General features: G+C 44.6%; 1 protein-coding gene across 2 annotated transcripts in view; it reads right to left on the reverse strand.

The window, feature by feature from the left end:
- The window catches only part of GOSR1 (golgi SNAP receptor complex member 1), a 69,937-nt gene that overhangs the window by 9,237 nt on the left and 38,725 nt on the right, over nucleotides 1-21,975 (reverse strand). For both annotated transcript variants that reach the window (XM_083172293.1, XM_083172292.1), the window contains exon 7: nucleotides 1,689-1,718. In XM_083172293.1, the coding sequence (XP_083028419.1) occupies nucleotides 1,689-1,718 (30 nt within the window). The remainder of the gene's footprint in view (nucleotides 1-1,688; nucleotides 1,719-21,975) is intronic.

Raw genomic sequence — 21,975 nt, forward strand, 5'->3', positions numbered from 1 at the left:
CTAGTATAGACAAAATCGGCCAGAGTCAAAAACTCAAGTAAATATAGTCAAGATTGTATGGTTCTGGGCTCTGGGGAGTTCAAAAGAATTGCATGGTAAAAATCGTCCGTAGCCAAAATCTCACCATGTGTATGCACTTATACTCGCAATGTGATGGACTAATTAGATATGAAACACTGTATACAAATATATATCATACATATATATGATAGCCAGCCATGTCCCGTTAAGGCTTCTTAGACATGGCCCAGGGCTATCCCCCACACCCCTGGGCAGTGAGTGCGGAGTTGATAGCTCAAATAATAATATAATTTACAGTGCGACTAGAGTAGCTAGAAAGTCTGCCCATCATGGTGGGACTTGGGAGAACTACAGGTACCAGCATGTGAGACATTGGAATACAAATAGCAGTAAAGGAAACATTAAAATAAATGGTACTTGTTTAGTTTCACGGCGGCAGCATGACCACCGGCTAATTCCAGGTTGTGCGCTCACTAAATCTAAAATAGACTAACTTAACTCCATGCCAATGTGGATAGTTCAAACCCCCACTATCCACGTTGGCATGGAGTTAATTTTAGATAGCGTGGCAAGCCACCGAGCCCCGCATGGGGACTCATACGCACGGCAATGCCTCCGCCGTAAAACTAAACAAGTACCAAATAAATGATTGGCTACCGATGCCGGCATTTCAGCTCGCAACCCCATGTAGCTAAGCCTGACCATAATAAGTGCAATCAGAAGCATCAATTACACCGCTTTAACACCAGAAATGCAGAGACCAATCCGGGAACTAAATTCATAGGACATTCCCAGGTTGGTCCCCGTTTACACATGCTTTTGAAGCAGGGACATCCCAGGTTGGCACCTTTCATACTGAACCTGGGATGACCCTGCATTTCTATGAGAATGTCATTAGAAATGGACTTTTGTAAGCCATTGAGGTCATTAGAGAGAGGGAGGGGAAAGGGGTAGAGGGAGAGAGGGAGGGGGGCCTTTGCAGACATTGCAGGCTTTCAGGGGAAAAAATAGCTCTGCTGGGGTATGTTGTGCCACAGAGCTTGCACATTGTCTTCCTGTATACTGTGTGATTGCCAATGCAGACATTGCAGGCGTTCAGGGGGTTAAAAAGCATTGCTGGGGTCTGTTGGGTCACAGAGCTTGCACAGTGTCTTCCTGTACGCTGTGTGAGGCCTCTAAGCTCCTCTGGAAATCCACAACAGGAAGTTGCCCTGCATAGCCAATCAGCATCAGCAGAGGCAACACGGGAAGGAGGGACATGTCCCTGCACCTTTCATACCAGCCAATTACCCTGGTCCCTGGATCAACCCTGGTAGCTAGCTGGATTTTGGCCCTGGACCCTTTCACACCAGCACTAGTCCAGGGACCAACCCGGGAATTTTGGCTGGTATGAAAGGGGTATTATTTATATTGCCCTGCAATCTCCCCTCACTTTAGATTGGAGACCGGGGGGGTTGATAAAACATTGAATTCCCCCCATAATCTATTGTTATCCATGTTGAGGTTTCTCTTTGCACTACTATTAACTTATGTTTTGCCTAGGTTTATACTATTCTTTGTAAAAACATTGCACTGAAACAGCGTAAACCTTGTCAAGGGTTAATGATTATTATACAGTAAAAATAAATAAGCAAATTTGTATACTGTTTAAAAAAAAGTGCTTTTACCTTATAGTTTCTTCTATGAGACGATCGGAACTACAGAAAAAGAAAATGTAGAGATAAGTATGTAAAAAATACCAACTGAATCAAATAACAACCAAAATATGTGAACAGCAAATTGGTGAACCCAGACCATCACTAAAATGTAGTTATTTGAGATATGAACGTATAAAACGTACATTCATTTGTATAACCTTTCCCAAATACTACACATTTCTTTTTAATCATTTAAAAAAATATTCTCTACATTACATTCAAAGCTAGAAAGATGCACAATATTTGTTTATACTATTACATAGGTTATAAGCATCTATAATTCCAGAAGACATAGGAATTAGCACACGTTATGACACTGGAATACATAGATAACAAATGGCATTTCATGATATGGTATAACCAATTATGTAGGGTGAATTACACATACGCACACACACTGTATACCCTGGTCTACTGGACAACATTGTTTGGCAAGAAAGATTTTTAGAACAAAGATTATTATGTAAATGAAAAAGTGCACGAAACACATTGGCGCTGAAGCCCCGGCATCCCCACCACCAGCTGCTTCCATCTCCCGCGCCCCCGTGATACAGACATCGCGGCGACATCAAGCCGCATCTAGTGGCCGAAAAAAACATCATATGAAAGGACAGCCAACAAGGCTGAGGAATACCGCTCAGTAGGGTAAGGCAGGGACAGTGGTGAACCGGGAGTTTTTTCACACTCTCCCAAAAAATAAAAATAAATAAAAGCGTGTAAACATTATCAATTTTTTTTATCCACAGGTGTTCACTCATTACTATCTATCTGCTTATTTATTTTATTTCCACCATCTCATTAATTATTTTTACCTTTCCTCTTTCAATAGAACTAATCTTTCATTTGTATATACATATTTAGCTTTTGTACCAAGGGCTCTTATCTCACCAAATAAATATTATGTAAATGCGCACAAAAAATAAATGGTGGCTAATCTGTGAGAGGCTGCACATTTAGCAGCGCTCTCTATCCTAGAAGAATAAGCACTCACCATGCTTCAGGCATGGTGCCTTACTTAGCACACTGTTATAATCTAACTCCATGCCCACTTGGATAGTAAATCAGTTTAAAAATCATCAGAAGATGTCACCATGCTTCAAAATGATCTTGCAATTCTAGATGAGTGGGCAAAAAAATGGAAGATAAGGTTCAATGTAGATAAATGTAAGGTTATGCACCTTGGGAGACACAACCAGTGTGCAAGTTACAACCTTAGCGGAGAGGAACTGGGTAATTCCATACTTGAAAAGGATCTAGGAGTCCAAATAGACAGCAAACTAGGATGTAGTGCCCATTGTAATGTAGCTACAAAAAAGGCCAACAAAATTCTGGCATGTATTAAGAGGGGAATGGAAACTAGGGACTCAAGGGTAATTATGCCACTGTATAAAGCATTGGTGAGACCTCACCTCGAGTACGGAGTACAGTTCTGGGCCCCACACTATAAAAAGGACATCATAGAATTATGAGGCGAGCAACAAAGCTTATTAGGGGAATGGAGAATTTAAGCTACGGGGAGAGATTTAGCAATTTGGGACTATTTACATTAGAAAAGAGACGTTTAAGGGGGGACATGCTCAACATGTACAAGTACTGTATCTCAAGGGCCAATATAAGGAACTGTCACACACCCTCTTTTCTACTAGAAAGGAATCTAGGACACGAGGGCATGAGTATAGATTAGAAGAAAAAAGATTTCATTCAGCTAGTAGAAAGAATTTCTTTACGTCAGAACAGTCAAACTCTGGAACTCTCTTCCCAGAGATGTGGTAACGGCTGGCTCATTAAATGCGTTCAAGGCAAAGTTGGACAAACATTTACTGGAGAAAAACATCCATGGGTACAAATAAGAAATATAATTTGTCTGTAAAATACCAGAACCTACCAAATCAGCAATGGATATCTCTATACCAGGTGGAACTAGATGGACGCAAGTCTTTTTTCAGCCTTACCTACTATGTAACTATGTTGACATTTTGAGTGTTGACCATGTACACAGGGCAGCCGAGAGGGGGGGGGGGGGAGCGGGCACTAATTACCCGGGCTCAGGCTTGCTGGAGGGGCCAGGCAGGGACCCTGATCCAACCCTACCCTTCCCCCTCTGTCCCTTTCGGGTAGCAACAGCAGCACATATTTCTACAGCATGTGCTGTGCGTGTGTGCTGCTGCTGAGATTACAGTTTTAAATCACCCTCCTATAAACATTTTGGGGGGGGGTGGCCTAAGTGCGGGAGGTGCCCACACCCCCGCACTTAGGCCATGCCCCCAAAATTTTACCGGGGCCCGCCATTCCTCTCGGCTGCCCTGCATGTACAATTGTACAGGTCAACCTTCTGTCATTGTCGACCTATGGTATGTAGCCCATTCTTAGGTGTCGACCAATAGTGGTCGACCTAGACTTTGTCGACGACCCAGGGACTTAATACAGAGGGAATATCTGAACTGACTGGCCAGTGTTTCCAGCAACAATAAAAAGGTAAATCTAGACAACTGTGGGATCTGAGCCCAGTAAGCCATTTCCTTGCCCTTTGCAAGCTGGGACAGAAGTTATTTTTCCCTTTTGGGTCACCTATCTTATTGGGGAAGTTGTATGGATTTGTTAAATTCTTTTGATACCTGAAGAAATTATAGCTATAACCAATTACTGTGGTCATGCTGAAGCATAGCCAGAAGTCTGTGCAAGTACAAAAGCCTTCTGGAGAAATGCAGTGAGCCAGATGTTTTGCTGACAGTAACCAATGTGCTAATCTCTGCACCACACACTTGCCAGATGCTACGGTGTCACCATTAATCACCCATATAAACCTTCTCCATTTCAGATATAAGCCATTTCCTAGTTGTTTTCTACAAGTGAGACAAGACAATGTGATGGACATTTAAAAATGACAGTGCAGTGATATTTAATGACTGCATCACCTTTATTGTAGTGATGCAGGCAAATAAATACACTTCTATACTTAAATGTAAGAACCACTAAACATGAATACAATAATCATGAAGACTGCTGATTTGTAATCTTGCTAATCAAGTGCTGGGAGGTTTTACCAGATCTGATAAACTACATAGAATCTTCCACAGAATAGATAAAGATGGTGCTTACCAGGGAGCTGAAAACAAACAATTATCACCCCATGCATACCACTGCACACGAGCTCCAAATGGCTACTTATACCCCTTTTACACCAAAAACCCTGGTCGGACCCTGGTCTTTGAACACTGGTGTTTCCAGGGTCAGACCCTGCTTCATACCCCATTTACACAGTAATTCGACCTGGGTCAAACCAGGGTATGCACCATTTACACTGTACCTGGGTCAGCCCTGCCTTTTATTGTGGATGTCATTACAAGGGGACTTGTATAAAGAAACATATTAATCAAGCAGAATGTAAACGCATATATATATATATATATTATTATTATTATATTATACACACACACATTATACATCAGCAGCAGAAGTGTCCAGAGCAGTTACCTGGAGGCAGGTGTCCTGGAGGAGGCCATGTTACACGGGGGTGATCCTGGGGCTCACAGCTGTGATGTGGCTCTCACCCACATCACAGCTGTGAGCAAGGTGGGGAGGGATTGTGCCCGTGGACCCCAGAGGAGTGAGGGAGAGACTGCCAACGTGGGCTGGGGAGGAGTGTGGGGAATAGGAAGACTGCAGGCATGGGCGGGAGGTGAGGATGGGCATTATTGCGGATGGGACGGACTCAGAAGAGGCTGATGCCGGGCTGTGCTTGGGAGCAGAAGCGCACTGTGCCTGGCTCCCCTGCACACCTTACACAGCAGCGAGTAGGCTGTGTATATTCCAATGGGCGCCGCGTAATGGCGCAGCTCAGGTTGTAAGCCAGTGAGCCGAGCGGGCAGCGCCACTGACATCTGTGTCGCATCTGACCGTGACTGCTGCTGTAACTCCCCCTGCAGCCGCCACTGATAGCCCATTCGCCGCAGGGACCCCGCGGCTGCAAGGGGGGGGGAGTTACAGAAGGAGCCGCGGCCAGCATCCCCTTCGTCACCCCCCTCAGCAGCCGCAGATGCCCCCCTCCTCCCACAGCAGAGGGGACACTGACAGCTTCCCACTCTGCGCGCCGTGCACAGACCCGCTGTGGGTGCCTTAACCCGCAGCGGGACCATTTACACCAGTCACTACACGGGTCCTGACCGTGGTTGAGGACCCGTGTAAATGGACACGGCTTGACCCCATTTACACCACCGCAGATCCGGGTCTGACCCGCCACTGACCCGGATTTTTCGGCGGTGTAAAAGGGGTATAATGTGCCGGTTTTGACAGGAACACTTCTTTGTATTCAGGGCCATGCACATGAATATTATGGACGAGCAGCTGCTCATAAACCTCTAAACACAAAGAAGAATGCAACCCATCATGATGGTGCAAAAACTGGACTGCAGAATAATGGCGGCGAGTATTATGAAGTGATTAATCAGGATTTACACTTTTCAGATCAGATGGATGTTTGACTGTGGTGATTGCCAGAATAACGTCTGTTGCCAGATTGTACAGTACCTACAAGTAAACCATGGAGGCGGTGACTAGGGTGGCCAATCCTGGTATCAATGACATGTCAGGATGTGCCCTAAAATCACCGGGATTTGAATCAGATTGGCCTGCGCATAAGCAATATAATGCCAAGCAACATCTGAGCACCCACCTAGACGCTGCCTGGCTACTCCTGCCCGCCGGCTGTGTGGCTCTGCGCAGCATGATGTGGTAGTCGGAGGTCTCGCTGCGCAGACCCCAGCCACAACACTTCCACCACAACAGTTTCATGCACTGCACCAAACCACCTCTGTCCCTCCCCAATGATTTCCTCCCACCGGCCTTGTCTGCTGCCTGTCACTTCAGGCCAGCCAAATGTAAGATACTGCAAATATATTTTTTCAATTGTGGATTACAATAAGTCTCAATGGCACCTAAAAATAGGGAGTGTTTCCCCCAAACCCTCCCACCAAAAAAAAAGCTTCTGTTGACCATTGTCAACCGCCGAGCTTTATCTGTCAACTTTTGTATCCGAATGAATCAGCAATACAGGACAATTTACTTCATTAGGTCTCAAATTGCACTAGGAATTATGGCATCTCATTACCAAAGCAAACACCAAAATCCTTCTGCATGAGTGTGTTTAAATGGTCTCCTAGGCCAGCAGCAGGTAGGTCCCTCCTATGTCATTAGCTATGCAGCCCTTTTGCAAGGCAGTGAAAGTAGGCATTACTGAAAGTCATTAACATTAACCGCAATGATTCCAGCCATGCCAGGAACAAATCTAATGGATTCACTTACTCCTCTAAAGAAAAGGAATTAACATATGCAACAGCAGCATTAGGAACGCCGTGCCGCTTACAATCTGCACTTAACCTACGGGTGATCAGACGTTTTCCGAAACAATCCACCCTAGTCATCAGAATCATGCACAATGAATCACGGCTTTTATTGAAAGCAGCGCAGTTAAAGTTTAAAAACAGGGAATGGTAAATATAAAAGCCTAAAGGAAAGTTTCCTAAGGTTTCTGTTTCTACAAATAACAAAAAGCAATTACTGCTCTAATTAAAGAAAAAAAAAATAAGCTAACCAGTAACCAACATAAAATGGATGTATTTTAGAAGGCCACCAGTAAAGAACAGAACTTTAAATAGCACTGTGTTTGCAATAGGCAACAACCAATAATCCGGATGATCAGATCACTTTTTTTTTTTCCTGATCAGATCGAAAATCTGAAATTAGTAAAAAAGAAGTACACGCTAAATGGTCATCACATGTCCCATTTGCACAGCCAGAGGGGGCCAAGGTGCCGGATTAGCATAATAGGGTCAACTTGCAGACACAAAGTAGTATATAGAAGTTTTATGTAGTGGTTAAAATGAGAAACAATCTGACCTTCCGTGACATTTCATAGTGCGTATTGTATATGCGAGAACGTTTCTGCAAAAATGTCACCTACAGATGTGTCCTTATATACATCATTGCTAGAGTCACACCAAACAGCCCCTCTCTCTCGGCGTGCTTGGTCTGAAGAGACAGACTGCTAGCATCCGGCGTCCTAGGAGTCTTCCATTGCTCAGCAGTCTGTGTTGGAATGTTACACCACTCTCGCCCTTCTGCCTCTGGGCACTCTGTTTATGCTGTTGTCCATGCTGCTGATCATTTTTTCCAGAAACAGTATATGCCGTCATTGCCTTTGTGATATCCCAAATAACTGGCTACTGCGGTCACTGGCGGCCACCAACAATTTGACCCTCTTAAAGTCTGTGAGCTCAGATGTGATTCAATAACGCCTGCACAGAACAATGATGACCGAACAACTGAGACCTTCAACATCCGTTATGGCTTTTAAAAGTTGAGACAATCACAAACAGGTGTCTTACCTTTAAAAGCCATGAGCTAGTTGGCAGGTGAGCTCGAAATCAGTTTAGCTACATTAAACATAGAAACATAGAATTTGACGGCAGATAAGAACCATTTGGGCCATCTAGTCTGACCCTTTTTTTAATCCTTCAGGTAATCTCAACCCTTTTTAATCCTTATTTCTTTGTAAGGATATTCATATGCCTATCCCAAGCATGTTTAAATTGTTCTACTGTCTTAGCCTCTACCACCTCTGATGGGAGGCTATTCCACTTATCCACTACCCTTTCTATGAAGTAATTTTTTCTAACATTTCCCCTGAACCTACCTCCCTCCAGTTTAAGTGCATGTCCTCGTGTTCTATTACTTCATTTCCTTCGAAGAAAAATGTCCCTCCTGTACCTTGTTAAAACCCTTCATATATTTGAAGATTTCTATAATGTCCCCCCCCCCTTTCCCTTCTCTGCTCCAAACTATACATGTTAAGATCTTTTAGTCTTTCCAGGTAAGTTTTGTGATGTAGGCCATGCACCATTTTAGTTGCCCTTCTTTGTACACTCTCTAATGTATTTATATCCTTCTGAAGATATGGTCTCCAGAACTGGACACAGTATTCCAGATGAGGCCGTACCAATGACCTATAAAGTGGCATTATTACGTCTTTTTTTCTGCTACTGATTCCTCTCCCTATGCAACCAAGCATCTGACTAGCCTTTCTCATTGTGACAGCAATTGCCAGGTTCTTAAGAGTCTGGTTGTTATAGTAGGACTTGCAGTGAATTGGAGTAGCTTGGCGATGGGCTGCAAGCTTAAGCACATTAATCATTAAAACCCCATTATTTATTTGATTGTGTGTTAAGGGGAGTTTACCATGGTGAGCATTGAGCCATCTGCTTCTTTATGTGGTCACAGACCACTGCACTCCAACCTAGGAATGGTGAGTGCGGCGGGATTATTTATATATTATTTGTAATAAAACAAAACATCTCCACACTCAGATACCATTGCATAAAATAGAAACACTTCACTTCCTATCCTTACCCTATTACAATAAAGCAATTTAGCAATTAAAGCACTAAATGGAAAGCCAGTCAGGTTTAAACTTTAATGGAAGGAGTACATTTAACCCTCATTTCCACAGTTGACACATAAATGGACCAACACTTAAGAGCAAGGCAGAGCTAATTTGATTTCTGGTAAAATTCAGCACATATTCTAACTTGCTAGCAGCACTGCACTATTATGGAACATTTCCAAATATGAAAGAAAACAAAAAGAAAAAAAAAATGACAGACTGAAGTGACGGCTCAGGGCTTTAACACTTCACAGGGCCCCACCTCAAGCAGATGGCCGCAGTTTGGAAGCACAGTTAGGTTGGCATGTAGATTAGCAATGCAGCATTCTATTGAAGTAATAAATGTTATGTGTTTGCTGGCAAACCTAGTAAAAAATAAAACAAAGCAAAATAAGCTCTTGATAAAAAGGAGCGACTTAAAGACCTTAAAATCGAAAAAAAAAATCTTAATTTACCAAATAGTGGTACAGGTTGAGTATCCTGTATCCAAAATCCGTGTTTTTTTTTTTTTTATAGAGCAAACCACAGAAAAAAGTAATGTCCTATAATATAGGTGCAACAGTAGTTATTAAAAATGATCTTTTGTTAGACAATGATAAAGATCTTTTTTATACTTATCACGTCTCCCGGCGGGCTTCAGGATCCTCTTCAGCGGCATCTCCGGTCCCAGGGGGGCATCGCGCCGGTGACACCACCGCCGCGCCTGCAAACTCGCGCAATGCACCCCTGGGACCGCTGAAGAGGATCCTGAAGGCAGCCATGGGACCAAATCGGAGCACCACCAGGGGACCAGGTAAGTATATTCAAAAAAAAAAATTCCCAAAACCGGAAAAATCCCCTATCCCAAATGCTCGTGGTCCCGAGCATTTTGGATAAGGGACACTCAACCTGTACAGTGGATATTTTTTTTAAATATCTTTACTCCTTAATACATAAAAACCAACCTATACTACAGAGCAGATTCAATTGCTCTTCACCCTGGCATCATTAGATGGAGCCAAATAGGACAATCCAATTGTTGCTCCATTCAAGTGTGTAGGCAGCCAGGGAGACATTTCAGTTTGTAGCATCCTGAGATACAAGATGAAATGTGCTAAAATGCAGTGGTTTGGGCACTCACATGAGTTTAAGCACCCAAACTAGTACTTTAACACAGTCATCATGTCCCTCTTATGAAAAAATAGTTACTAAATGGAAATATGCAAAGAAATAAGGTTTTCATTGCTGGAATAATGTTCACATTTTACCAAGAACGTGAAATAAACCCAAAAGTGTATAATCTTTTAACAAGGCCGACTGAAGTAGGATGTGAAGTACTAAGGAAAAAGGCAAGTAATTACTAAATGTCTATTTTAGGGATGTAATCTAATTACTAACAACAAAGTCTAAAATTTCTAAAACGGTCTGTCTTTAGAATGCGATCTCAATCTTTCTTCAGCAATATCTATGGGTGAAGAGGTTAGAACATACGCGGCCACAGGGAAATTGCTTCGGCTTGCATCAAATGGGTAATTTCTAAGGGAGGCAGAAAAGATTGAAGCCTGAAGAAATCATGCTTGTTCTCATTTGTCTGCAATACAGGGAATGTTGAGGATAAAACAAATGCTTGGGAAACATGAAAGGACGCAGCCTACATGCATTCGTTTTACGTAAACATGTTCATAATTAGGTAGTAGCGCTCTTTCCCCTGAGCTTTAAGCTTCATTAGTACACAGATCCCGAGCAGAAGAAATATATTTTCACTTTTCCTCTTTGTCAACTTTGCTCCCAGTCAAATAAACAAAAGCATTATGAATACAAGAAGTATACAACATGGCTGATCAGTAAATGTTTAATTTGCAAGGCAGCTACAGTACCATTAGTCTGGAAAGATAACAGGTTTTTCACATTCAATAAAACACTCATTACTCAATGTGTACCTGCACTCGACATCTCATACATCAGCATCCATCCATACATACATACATACATACATGAACCTCATTTAGACTTGATGGTAATGTGAGAATTTGCAGTGGACTGCAGGATGAAAGCAGCCGCTCAGACAGAAAGTAACCGCCCCTTGCTAAATTGCAAGATAATTGCGTATGGATCCCTAAATGTTATCATCATGCCAATCCATACGCAATTCCTTAACCATCAAAGTTTTTGCCATCTGTCCAAATATAAGCAACTCTGAGGCTTCCATTAATCTGTGACTTTGACAGGGTTGAAGTGGTCATCGCTGACGTCACAGACCCTCATAATAACTGCCCGGTCACACCTGCAGTTTTCAAGATTCAAATGAAAAACAGCAGGTTTCCACACTAAAATGCCGGCTTCCTGTCAGTCATAGTCCAGCCACATTGCATTTACGATCCATAAGCATTTCCAGTCACTAATTGCAGGCAAGAGATTTTAAATATCCCATTCAAATCAATCTGCTGATTGGCTGAGAGAGCAGGCTGTCACCCACTGATTACAATGGGAGTTTTGAAATCTGCCCGCAGCTAGTGCCGCTTCTTTCGCACCGGCACCCCTGTGCTGCCTATTCAGTCGGCACTTCTGCCAACACACTGAGGATAATGCTTGCACTCCTGCACTGCCGACGTCACCTGTGCAGTCGCGCAATGCACTGCTGGGAACGCTGACACCAGAAGAGGCTTCAGAAGGAAAGTTGAGGCAACGGGGGCTTAATACTTTAGAAATGATAGCAATCTATCGGTGCGTGATCGGCTGATAGATCACGATCGACTGTTTGGCCAGCCCTGACATACTGTAGCCAACCTGCTCAATATCCCACACTGTATCCGACCGCACTGCATCCCGCATTATGGGCCCGATTCTGGTTCACTCGCAAAAGCAAACTCCTTCTTTAATGGACAAAACCATGGGCACTGCAGGTAGGGCAGATGTAAGATGTGCAGAGAGAGTTAGATTTGGGTGAGTTATTTTGTTTCTGTGCAGGGTAAATACGAACGGCTTTATTTTTACACTGCAATAGAGTGGGACTGCAATAGATCAGTTTGAAGTACAAACTCCACCCAAATCTAATTCTCTCTACAAAGGATACATCTGCCCCACCTGCAGTGCACATGGTATTGTCCATTAAAGGAGGAGTTTGCCAAAGGTATTTAAATACATACATGGTGGGAAATAAGAATTTTACATTTTACAAAAAAATCTGTTTTCACATTACCTCAGACCTTTATAGGTGACATAAAATATGAATGAAGATGGGGAAACATGTCTTTTTTTTGGGGGGGGGGGGGGGGGGGTGAGTACTCTATCAAGCTGAAATTGAGATGAGCTACAGTATTTTGTATTTGGGCCATGAAGCTTTACAGACTCCACAATGAAATTATAGCGTACTGCGAACCTGGTTGAAATGCTGGGTTGCTTGACCCGGGTTATTCAGATTGCACCTCGACCTGGCAATAACCCAGGATATTTGTGCCACGTAAAAGGGGTATAAGTGAGGCCTGAAAATAAACCAATGGCATATTGTAGGTGTGAACATTATTTGTGGGTTTGGAAATTAAGAAGCTGTACTTATTTTGCTTCAAAACACAGCTTTTGTTTTAAAGAATTGTTAGTAAAAAAATGTTTTCCTCAGAACCCTAAATAGGGAGTATCATGATTGGACACCATTCTGATGACAACTGTACATAATATTGCATTGATAAATAACTGCAAATGGTAGTTTATTGGGTACTGTTTACCTAGAACGGCGCCCATCGCGGGCATCGCATGCCATTGTAATGGCATGCGATGCGACCAATGCGATGCCCGCGATTTTACATAGAAATGCATGTTAAAATGTAAATCGCGTCGGTCCCATCGCATGCGGCCAAAAAAAAAAATCGCATGCGATGCGTCCGACACGATTACCGCGATTTTACATAGGGAACAATGTTAAATGGCCCACAGACCCCAAATAGCCACCCTGAAGTGTGAAATGCCCCCCCCCCCCCCAATTGTTAACGCCACCCCACGATCAACGTCAACCCGAAGCGTGGCGAGCGCAGCGAGCCCGCGCGGGGCGGCGGTACGCGTCCTCCGACCTTTTCACACCCCCACTAACCACGTCGGCGTGGAGTTGAGAATATAAAGTGTGGCGAGCGCAGTGAGCCACCGAGCCCGAAGCGTGGCGAGGGGACGCGGATACCTGTGAAGGTATCCGCGTCCGCTCGCCACGCTTCGGACTCGGTGGCTCGCTGCGCTCACCACACTTTCTGTTTTCAACTCCACGCCGATGTGGATAGTGGGGGTATGAAAAGGTCGGAGGACGCGTACCGCTGCGCTCGCCACGCTTCAGGTTGACGTTGATCGTGGGGTGGCGTTAACAATTGGGGGGGGGGGCATTTCACACTTCAGGGTGGCTATTTGGGGTCTGTGGGCCATTTAACATTGTTCCCTATGTAAAATCTCGGTAATCGCGACCGACGCGATTTTTTACCTTGCGATGCCCAAGATGAAAATCGTGGGCGCCGTTCTAGGTAAACAGTACAGTTTGCCCCATGTGTAGTATGTAGAAATCTTGGGTCAAAAGGATATTCCAACAACCCCTTCACCGCAGGGATGCTGCTAAAGGTAAAGATGGCATTTGATAAGTCAAGCAACGAAAGACTCTGGATCCATAAACCCCATTTATAATATTTAGGCTCCATGTATTGTAAATGTCTTCCCAGGAAAGGGAATGTTTGTACTAACCTGGCGAATTAGCCCAGAATCAAAAGGTACTGTAAGTACTTCACTAATATCTGGGATTGGACAAGGCCTGGCTTGTGTATCCCCAAACAGGTAGTTTATTGACCCCAGGGGGTCTTTCTTACCCAGACCAGATTCCCCTCAGCTAGCTAAAACCTTGTCAGTATTGTGTTTGATAAGCCCTAATTGCTCAGCTTTAAAGAAATGGGGAAAGTAAATAGCCAGCCCCTGTGCATATGACCAGGAGACCCCATGTGACAGTTGTTACACCTTTGTAAAGGGTTTAAAATTCCTTAGGTGGGTACTGTGAGAGGGTGCAGTTTGGGTTCTTAAATACATCACACACAGACAGCAAGTGGTTCATTGTCATGGAATGGATCAGCTCACCAGAGGTGGGTTATTAGTTTCCTATATTATTTTTATTGAAACCGTTTTTACTGTACTTGTGACTTTTACCAATATATATTGTAACCTTTTTCCTGTAACATAAGCTTGAAGTATTTAACTTGAATTCAATTTCCATAATTTAGTTCTGGTGTTGGTTGTTATCCACCCAAGTCTCTGAAAAAGTGCTATTATAATATTAATAATTTTGTGTGCAGGCAGTAGCCATTAGACTGCCTTGGAGTAGATCCTAAAACTCACTATTAGTGGTTGGTGGCGATGATTGTGTTGGAATAAACACACTCTCTGGTATTCAGTAACCCTGTCACATGGCAGGGATTCGCAGATTGGCGTATCTGGGGAATCACCATGCCTAAGATTGTGACAGGGAGCATTTAAATGTATGGTGTGTTAAGATTCATAAATTTGCAGTTTGAGCTGCTTTCAGCTCAAAAGCCACCCAGTTTGTATGGGCGATGGGCGCTGATGCGCTGTCCCGCATCATTGCTGGTCGCCGCTCATCTGCTGGTATTACCAGCAGATGAGCAATGGGATCAGTGGTGTAGCAATAGCCCCCCAGGGCCCGCGGTTGCGGGGAGGCGCTGTATAGGTGTGGGCTCCGGGGTCTGCTGCGCTATTGTAATGCCGGTGCCACTGCCGGGAGCTCACCTGTGATCGGAGCCCGGGAACCGCAGAAGATTTTTATGGGGTCCCTGCTCCCATCCCCTCCTGGCTTGTGCTTCTAATCTAAACGGACTATCACAAAATGTGTTAGAAGTGCACTTCAAAAACTGTTTTTTATGATATTCAATGAAAATAAATATAGCGTCCTCTTATGGAAAGCCATCCACCACTGCGAAAATCACTCAGCGGTTTTCAGCCCAGCGATTTTCCCCATCATCACTATGCATACATGCTGGGCAAAAACACCCAGTGTGTATGCACCTTGAATCTTCAATATCGCTCAACAGCCAACCTGTGAAAGCAAATGTATAGTAAACGTGATCAGCTAGTTTCCCGTGTAATACGTACCAACCCTCCAAACTAAAAGTATAAGACTCTAGCATGGACTTGTTTACTTGCTCCAGTAGCAGAATACATCTCCATAGCTACTATTGCAGCCCTAATCTTTCATTTCAACTGCATAAAGCCGCTGCCTGAATAACTGGTTATGTCTTGAGATAGATCTACATTTCTCTTTTTCCTTCAAAGTGGTGTCAGCAATATGCCCTATAACAACATTTTAATCATGTACAATCTGAAAGTCAAGACTTTGACAGATTTTTGAATAGAGCCCTCTCAATTGCACAATCCATCAGTTTCCAAGAACACAATATAAACTAAAAATTGAACAGCAATATATGTAAATGTAATTGACTGGTCTGGTCGTAAATCATGAGAACTGATGTGATAAAAAGCCACTACGCCATAAAAGTTTGTAAAGCATCTGACGGAAATGATTTAGACTCAGTGGAAATTCTCTATTCTACACAATACAAGATACTCCCCTGTAGCAATACAGACACAAGGAAAGACATAGGGGTATAATCAATGCCCTGATGGTGAGCTATAGTCCGCGAGAAGTGCTGATAGCTCGCTGTCAGTGTACTCAACTCACTCCTCTTTACTCGTTGTTTCCACCTCACCTGTTCCCTGAGGTGAGGTGGAAACGGTAAGTGTGGCCATTAAAACGGCGGTGCTCGCCACAAAATGCGGCGGACTCGCTGCATTTGCCGTGAACTTTACCGTTTAAGTGGATCCTCTCATGACAAGGATTTTGGGCTGCACATTGAATACGGCGAGGGGGCTTGGCGGTGAGAAAACCAAAACCCCTATCGCCAAAGGCATCGAATAACACCCAGAACATTTATACGGGTCCACCCTTAGGTGTGTGAGTAAAATAATAAAGAATTTAAAGTGATGCAAATAGTATGATAAAAATAATATTTTAGGAATGGTCAAGGGAATTATCAAATAATTGATTAAGATTAGTGGTTTGTGAATGCTCTGCTGTTACTGAATGGTGTGGTCTTTGTTGCTCAGGCTTAAATCAAGCTATATTGTGGTTGCTGGTATTTTATGTTGTATGAAATATGGGAAGCCTTTCTGAGTTCTTAGAGCAGTATTTGATCATTTTAGGATGCCTCATTGCAAATGTTTATTTTGTAAACATGAACAAAAGTGTATGTTGCTTATGTGTGTGAGGCATGCTCGGTTTCTGTTATTTTAATTTAATAGTTTTCATTTGTCTATAAGGTTGTCCAGATACATTTTGGGAGTAGCAACACAACGAAGTGTATTTAATACGTTCCACATAGCTGGATATTTTAGCGTCTATGAGTAAATTGATTCAATTTATTAATTATTAGATTTATTTATTGCTAAAAATTCAGTGGTTCCCAAACTGTGTGCCGTGACTCCTTGGGGTGCCTCGGGTTGGTGGTAGAAGACCAACAAATAATTTCTGGTCAATTATTTATGGACAAAACCAGTTCTGGTGACTGCCAGTCATAAAATGTGTGTACAAACAGAACCCTTTACAATATAAATGAACCTTAGGATCACATACAGTATAAACACAAATCAATTCATTTTATATATTTTTTCTATATTTTTTTGGCCTTGGGGTGCAGTGAAAAAAAACTCTTGTACTCTAGGGTGCCGTGATTTAAAAAAGATTGGGAACCCCTGGCTAAATGTGTATGTTGTATGCATGGTACATATCCTGCAACAGTTGTATCATTTTAGTTTCAGTGAACACTAGTTTTGGGACATAATTGCAGCCACCTCTCCATTAGACACTTTGGCAGGTATTCAATGCTGTTTGCGAGTGGTGACAGCGAGCAGGGCTTCCTGCTCGCTGTCACCACTCACCCTGACAGCATTCAACACACCCTCCGCATACGCCAATTCCCCCTCGCTCCGTTTTTTTAACGAGGGAGAATTGGCGGATGCGGCTCCAGAAGCAGCGAGACCCGCGGCTAAAAAATGCGGGTTTTCTGCAGCAGCCACGGGTCTCGCTGTTTTGGGGAATTCTCGCCATCCTGCGACGGCGAGGATTTCCCCAGAACGTTGACTAGAGCGAGCGGCCGGCGCGGGGGTTAAACAGCGAGGATTGCTGGTTTTCTGCAATCCTCGCTGTTTAACCCCCTCGCCAGCAGCTCGCTGCAGCATTGAATACCCACCAATGTGTTAATGTTTTTGGTGAATAGGCTTTCTGGATCTTTGTGCATATCTGTTTAAGCACTAGTAAGGTTCTGGGACTGAAGGGGGGGGGGGCATCGACACCCTGCATGCAAGGGACTTGATCATGGCCTGTAAGAACATTATCTTGCACCAGACATGTCCAAAGTAAGGCCCGGGGGCCAATTGCGGCCCGTTCTGTCATTTCAAGTGGTCCGCAGCCTCCAGCTGGAAGCGGGCAGAGCATCAGATGTGGGAAGCACAGCACAGGACACTAAAGGTGGGGCCCCAGCGACCGCGCCTTTACCTTGCTGTCTGCTGCAGTGAGGAGGTGCCGGCCGCCACAGAAAGAAGCAACTGTCCCTCCTGGAGAGGGTCAGATTCTGAGGTATGCAGTATGTTTGTACCACACAGTCTATGTAAGTTCTGTATATGGGTGTCCGGAGGGACTCCTGTGGGGCTGTGTATATGGGTGTTCTGGGGGACTCAGTGATGCAGAGCTGTGTGTGTATCAGTGTGCTGGGGGAGGCTGCTCAGCGGTGCAGTGCTGTGTGTGTGTATCAGTGTGCTGGAGGGGGCTCATTTGTGCAATGCTGTGTGTGTGTGTGTGTGTGTCTCAGTGTAAATATTTTTTGCACACACAGTGCCTGTTTATAGTTTGTCTGGTATCTGGCTCCTACACTTTCATCCCGACTCCTAGTTTTAAATAAAAATTGTCGAGCCCTGATCCAGACAGTACAACATCCAGAAACCCTGGAGAACAACAGAAACTGGGTATAACATGATTGGCATGTCCACTAATTTGATAAATCACAGCCTTTAAAATTAGTGATCGCATCCACAAACTGTATTGTTTGTACAACACAGAGGAGTCCGGTAACATATGCTATAATAATAACCTCACATTTCCTATTTGCTTTAGGCAGCACTTGTTGAGCCAACTATGACTAAGCATGGGAATAAACCACTTTAATGAAATGCTCATATTACAATTTACTGTTAAGGTAATTATTCTGATATATGAGAGCTTCCACTTTATTCATAATGTGCTACAGTGAGTCCAGTTGCTGTATTCTAGCCTCTGCCTTGGTTGATAACACAAGCAAAATGCAATTTAGTTTCTCTTTAGGTTAGGGAGGGTGTATAGAATACTTCTTTCACATCACCAAAAGAACCCGGAATGTTGCCAGGTCGACCCGGGTCAAGGTGCAGTGGGAAAGCATAAAACCTTATAACCCGGATCACCCAACGTGACTTTTTGACCGGGGTTATAAGAAGGGTTAAAGACGGATCGTTCTCTGTAAAATGGGCGACCTGGGTTTAATGTGAATGTGCCGGACCTGGGTTTCCGAAGGGGTACAAGCAGCAGCAGTGAACTAGTAAAGAATAGGCATGCTGCAGAGAGACTGGATTATGCTAATAAGAGAAGTGAAATAATTCATACAAAGTGACATTTTGCGAATAAATTAGAACATATGCAATAAATGTCATGGGGATTAAGGTTGCACAAGCAGACCTAGAGAAACATTGAGAACGCAAGATATGGTTACAATTTAACTCTATAGGACCTGAAATTAAATTGCAGTGAAAATTTAACACAAATTATAGAAAGAAAAAAATATATATATTTTTACAGCGTAAAAGGTAGGTTTCACAAACAAGTTATGATGAAAGCCAGCTCTTATTATTATTATTATTATTATTATTATTATTATCTTATATGGTGCCACAAGGATTCCGCAGCACCTGACAATATATAGATGAGCAAAAAAAACAAGAAAATAACGATTTACAGTATAAATGCAAATTAGGACAAGTACATGGTAAATAAAAGACACTGACGCAATTATAAAAGTGGCAGAGATATATTCTTAGAAAAGCATGTGAGGAGAGGGCTCCTATCCTCAAGCCACCTATCAACTTCTCATGAGCCTTCCTTTAGGGCAGGGGTGTCCAAACTTTTTGCGACAAGGGCCAGATTTGGTGAAGTGTAAATGTGTGGGGGCCGACCATTCAGCCTGACATTCTTTGAATCATTAATCACACAGAATGGTCCCCCACTCTGCCCCCAATCACTATTTCCCCAGCCTGCCCCCATTCACTGCATGTCCCCCATCCTGCTCCTCCTACACTGTATGTCCTCCATTCACTGTATATTCCCCACTCTGCACCCATTCACTCTGTCCCCCAGCCTGCCCCCTTCTCTTAATGTCCATCAGTGCCTCCATTCATTGTATGTCCCCAAGCCTGACCCTGCTTCACTGTATAACTCCCATTCACTATGTACCCTACTCTGCCCCCATTTACTGTATGTCCCCAGCCTGCCCCTGCTCCCCATTCTCTGAATGGCCATCACTGCCTCCATTCACTGTATGTCCCCCAGCTTGACCCTCCTTCACTGTATGCCCCCCACTCTGCCCCCTCCCTTCTCTGTATGTTTCCCAGCCCCTTGTGTGAGCCAGAGGAGGAGAGGCAAAACAGGCACTGCAAGGACAGGAGATGCTTGGGCTCCCCCTGCTGCCCTCCTCCGCTCTACATGTTACGGGCGCAAACTTCCCCCTTGCTGCCCCCCTCCTCAAACACTGCTGTCACTGTCATTGTGGAGTAGGGTGATATACAACTGCAGCTGCAGGGGTAGGAAGCCAAACAAATCTGACTCTGGCGGCCGGCACCTCCTCACTGCAGCAGACAGCAAGGTAAAGGCGCGCTCGCCGGGGCCCCACCTTTGGTGTCCTGTGCTTTGCTTCCCACATCTGATGCTCTGCCCGCTTCCATCTGAAGGCTGCGGGCCGCTTGAAATGACAGCACAGGCCGCAATTGGCCCCCAGGCCTGACTTTAGACATGCCTGCATTAGGGGGTCATTCTGATTAATTTGCTCCCCCTGTGCCTTTACACGGGGGAGCGGTGTTTTGTTTCTGCGCATAACCATTTATGCGCATGTCAGGCTCTGTTTACGAATGGAAATGGCGACTTGCATTTTCACCGGCCCGTTGGCGCACAGCAGTGCAGGCAGGGAGCTGCAGGCATGGATTGTGCTCATGGGAACCCGCATCCCATGAAAACGCTGGGTGCTCCCATGGAAATTCAGGTGGGGGGGTGGTGTGCCAGGGGAGGGTGGTTGATGTCACATGACGTCAGTCGCCCACCCTGTCTTCGGCGGAATGGCAACAAATATAAGTCAGTCTCTACTGGCTTATATTTGCTTAGCCTGAAGAAATCATTAAATGGTCGGCGTCCATCGAATGATTTTGGGGCCGCACACAAGGCTGCGAATGGAGCTCTATGAAAAACATCCATTTGCATGCCTGCGGGCAAAATCTGTGAGCGAGTGGGGGGCAGGCGTTCGTGCAGGCAGGGTTTAGTTGCCTCACAAAGCTGCAAAATTTGCCGCTTTGTGAGTCAACCAGAGTGACCTCTTTAGAGAAAGAACAATAATAACAGGACCTGCAGACATCAGGCTTAATCCAACAACATGCAAACACAGGCAATGGCATTCGCCCCAGATTTGTGGATGTTTGTAAAGACCCCCATACAATATGCGATTTGGGCCCGATTCGGATGAATCGGGACGTGAAATGATCCCAAATCGCATGTTTTGACACCCTGTCCGACCCGATGAGCGGTCCTGTGCGCATCGGAGTCGGGCAGTCGCACCGGCTGCGCATAAGATTTCCTAAATCTTATGTACAGTCCAGTCTGGGCAGGGTCAGTGGGCGGGGGACGCCGGGGAACTGCAGGGTGAGCGGACAAATAGTCAGCAGGTGGGGGACGGCATGGGGAGAGGCTGGGAGCGGACACATAGGCAGCGGGCGGGACGCCGGTGAACCGGCGAGGGGAAAAGCTCACATGCTGGGCAGGAGGACCAAGCAGGCAGCCGCAGTGTCATTGAAAAAAAAAAAACTCCAATACAAACGAATGGGCAGCCAGTGATTGGCTGAGAGCTCTCTCAGCCAATCAGCAATTGGCTGAGAGAGCTCTCAGCCAATCACTGGCTGCCCATTCATTTGTATCGGGTTTTTCTTACTTGAAGCTGCGGCTGCCTGCCTGTCCTCCAGCCCAGCACGTGAGCTTTCCCCCCCGCCCGCTGCCTATGTGTCCGCTCCCAGCCTCTCCCCATGCCCGGCTCACCGACGTCCCCCGCCTGCTGACTATTTGTCAGCTCACCCACCCGGCTCTCCCCCTGCAGCTCCCCGGTAGTTGCATATGATAAATCTCATGCAATTTATCATATGCATAACTTGGCACATCAAGTGCCTAATCATGTCTCCCCTCCTGGGGAGCTGCAGGGGAAATCAAGTCCGACTTGTCCCTAGGACAAGTCGGACTAATGCATGGGGGCCTTAAGCCTATGGGGCAGTGAACAAAGATTTGCAAGTCTGTACCATAAACACAGCAGTTACTTATACCCGCAAGTTAATTGCACTTAATTGGATGGACCCAATTATGTATGTACTGAATTACTACTAATAAAATAAGGTGGATCTTCCTTCCAAGGATTGCCACCATCATATTTTATGTATATACAGTAGACATTTTGAACCACATGGATCTTAACATATCAC

The sequence above is a fragment of the Crinia signifera genome, chromosome 2 (assembly GCF_055691185.1).
Source record: "Crinia signifera chromosome 2, ASM5569118v1, whole genome shotgun sequence".
NCBI lineage: Eukaryota > Metazoa > Chordata > Amphibia > Anura > Myobatrachidae > Crinia > Crinia signifera.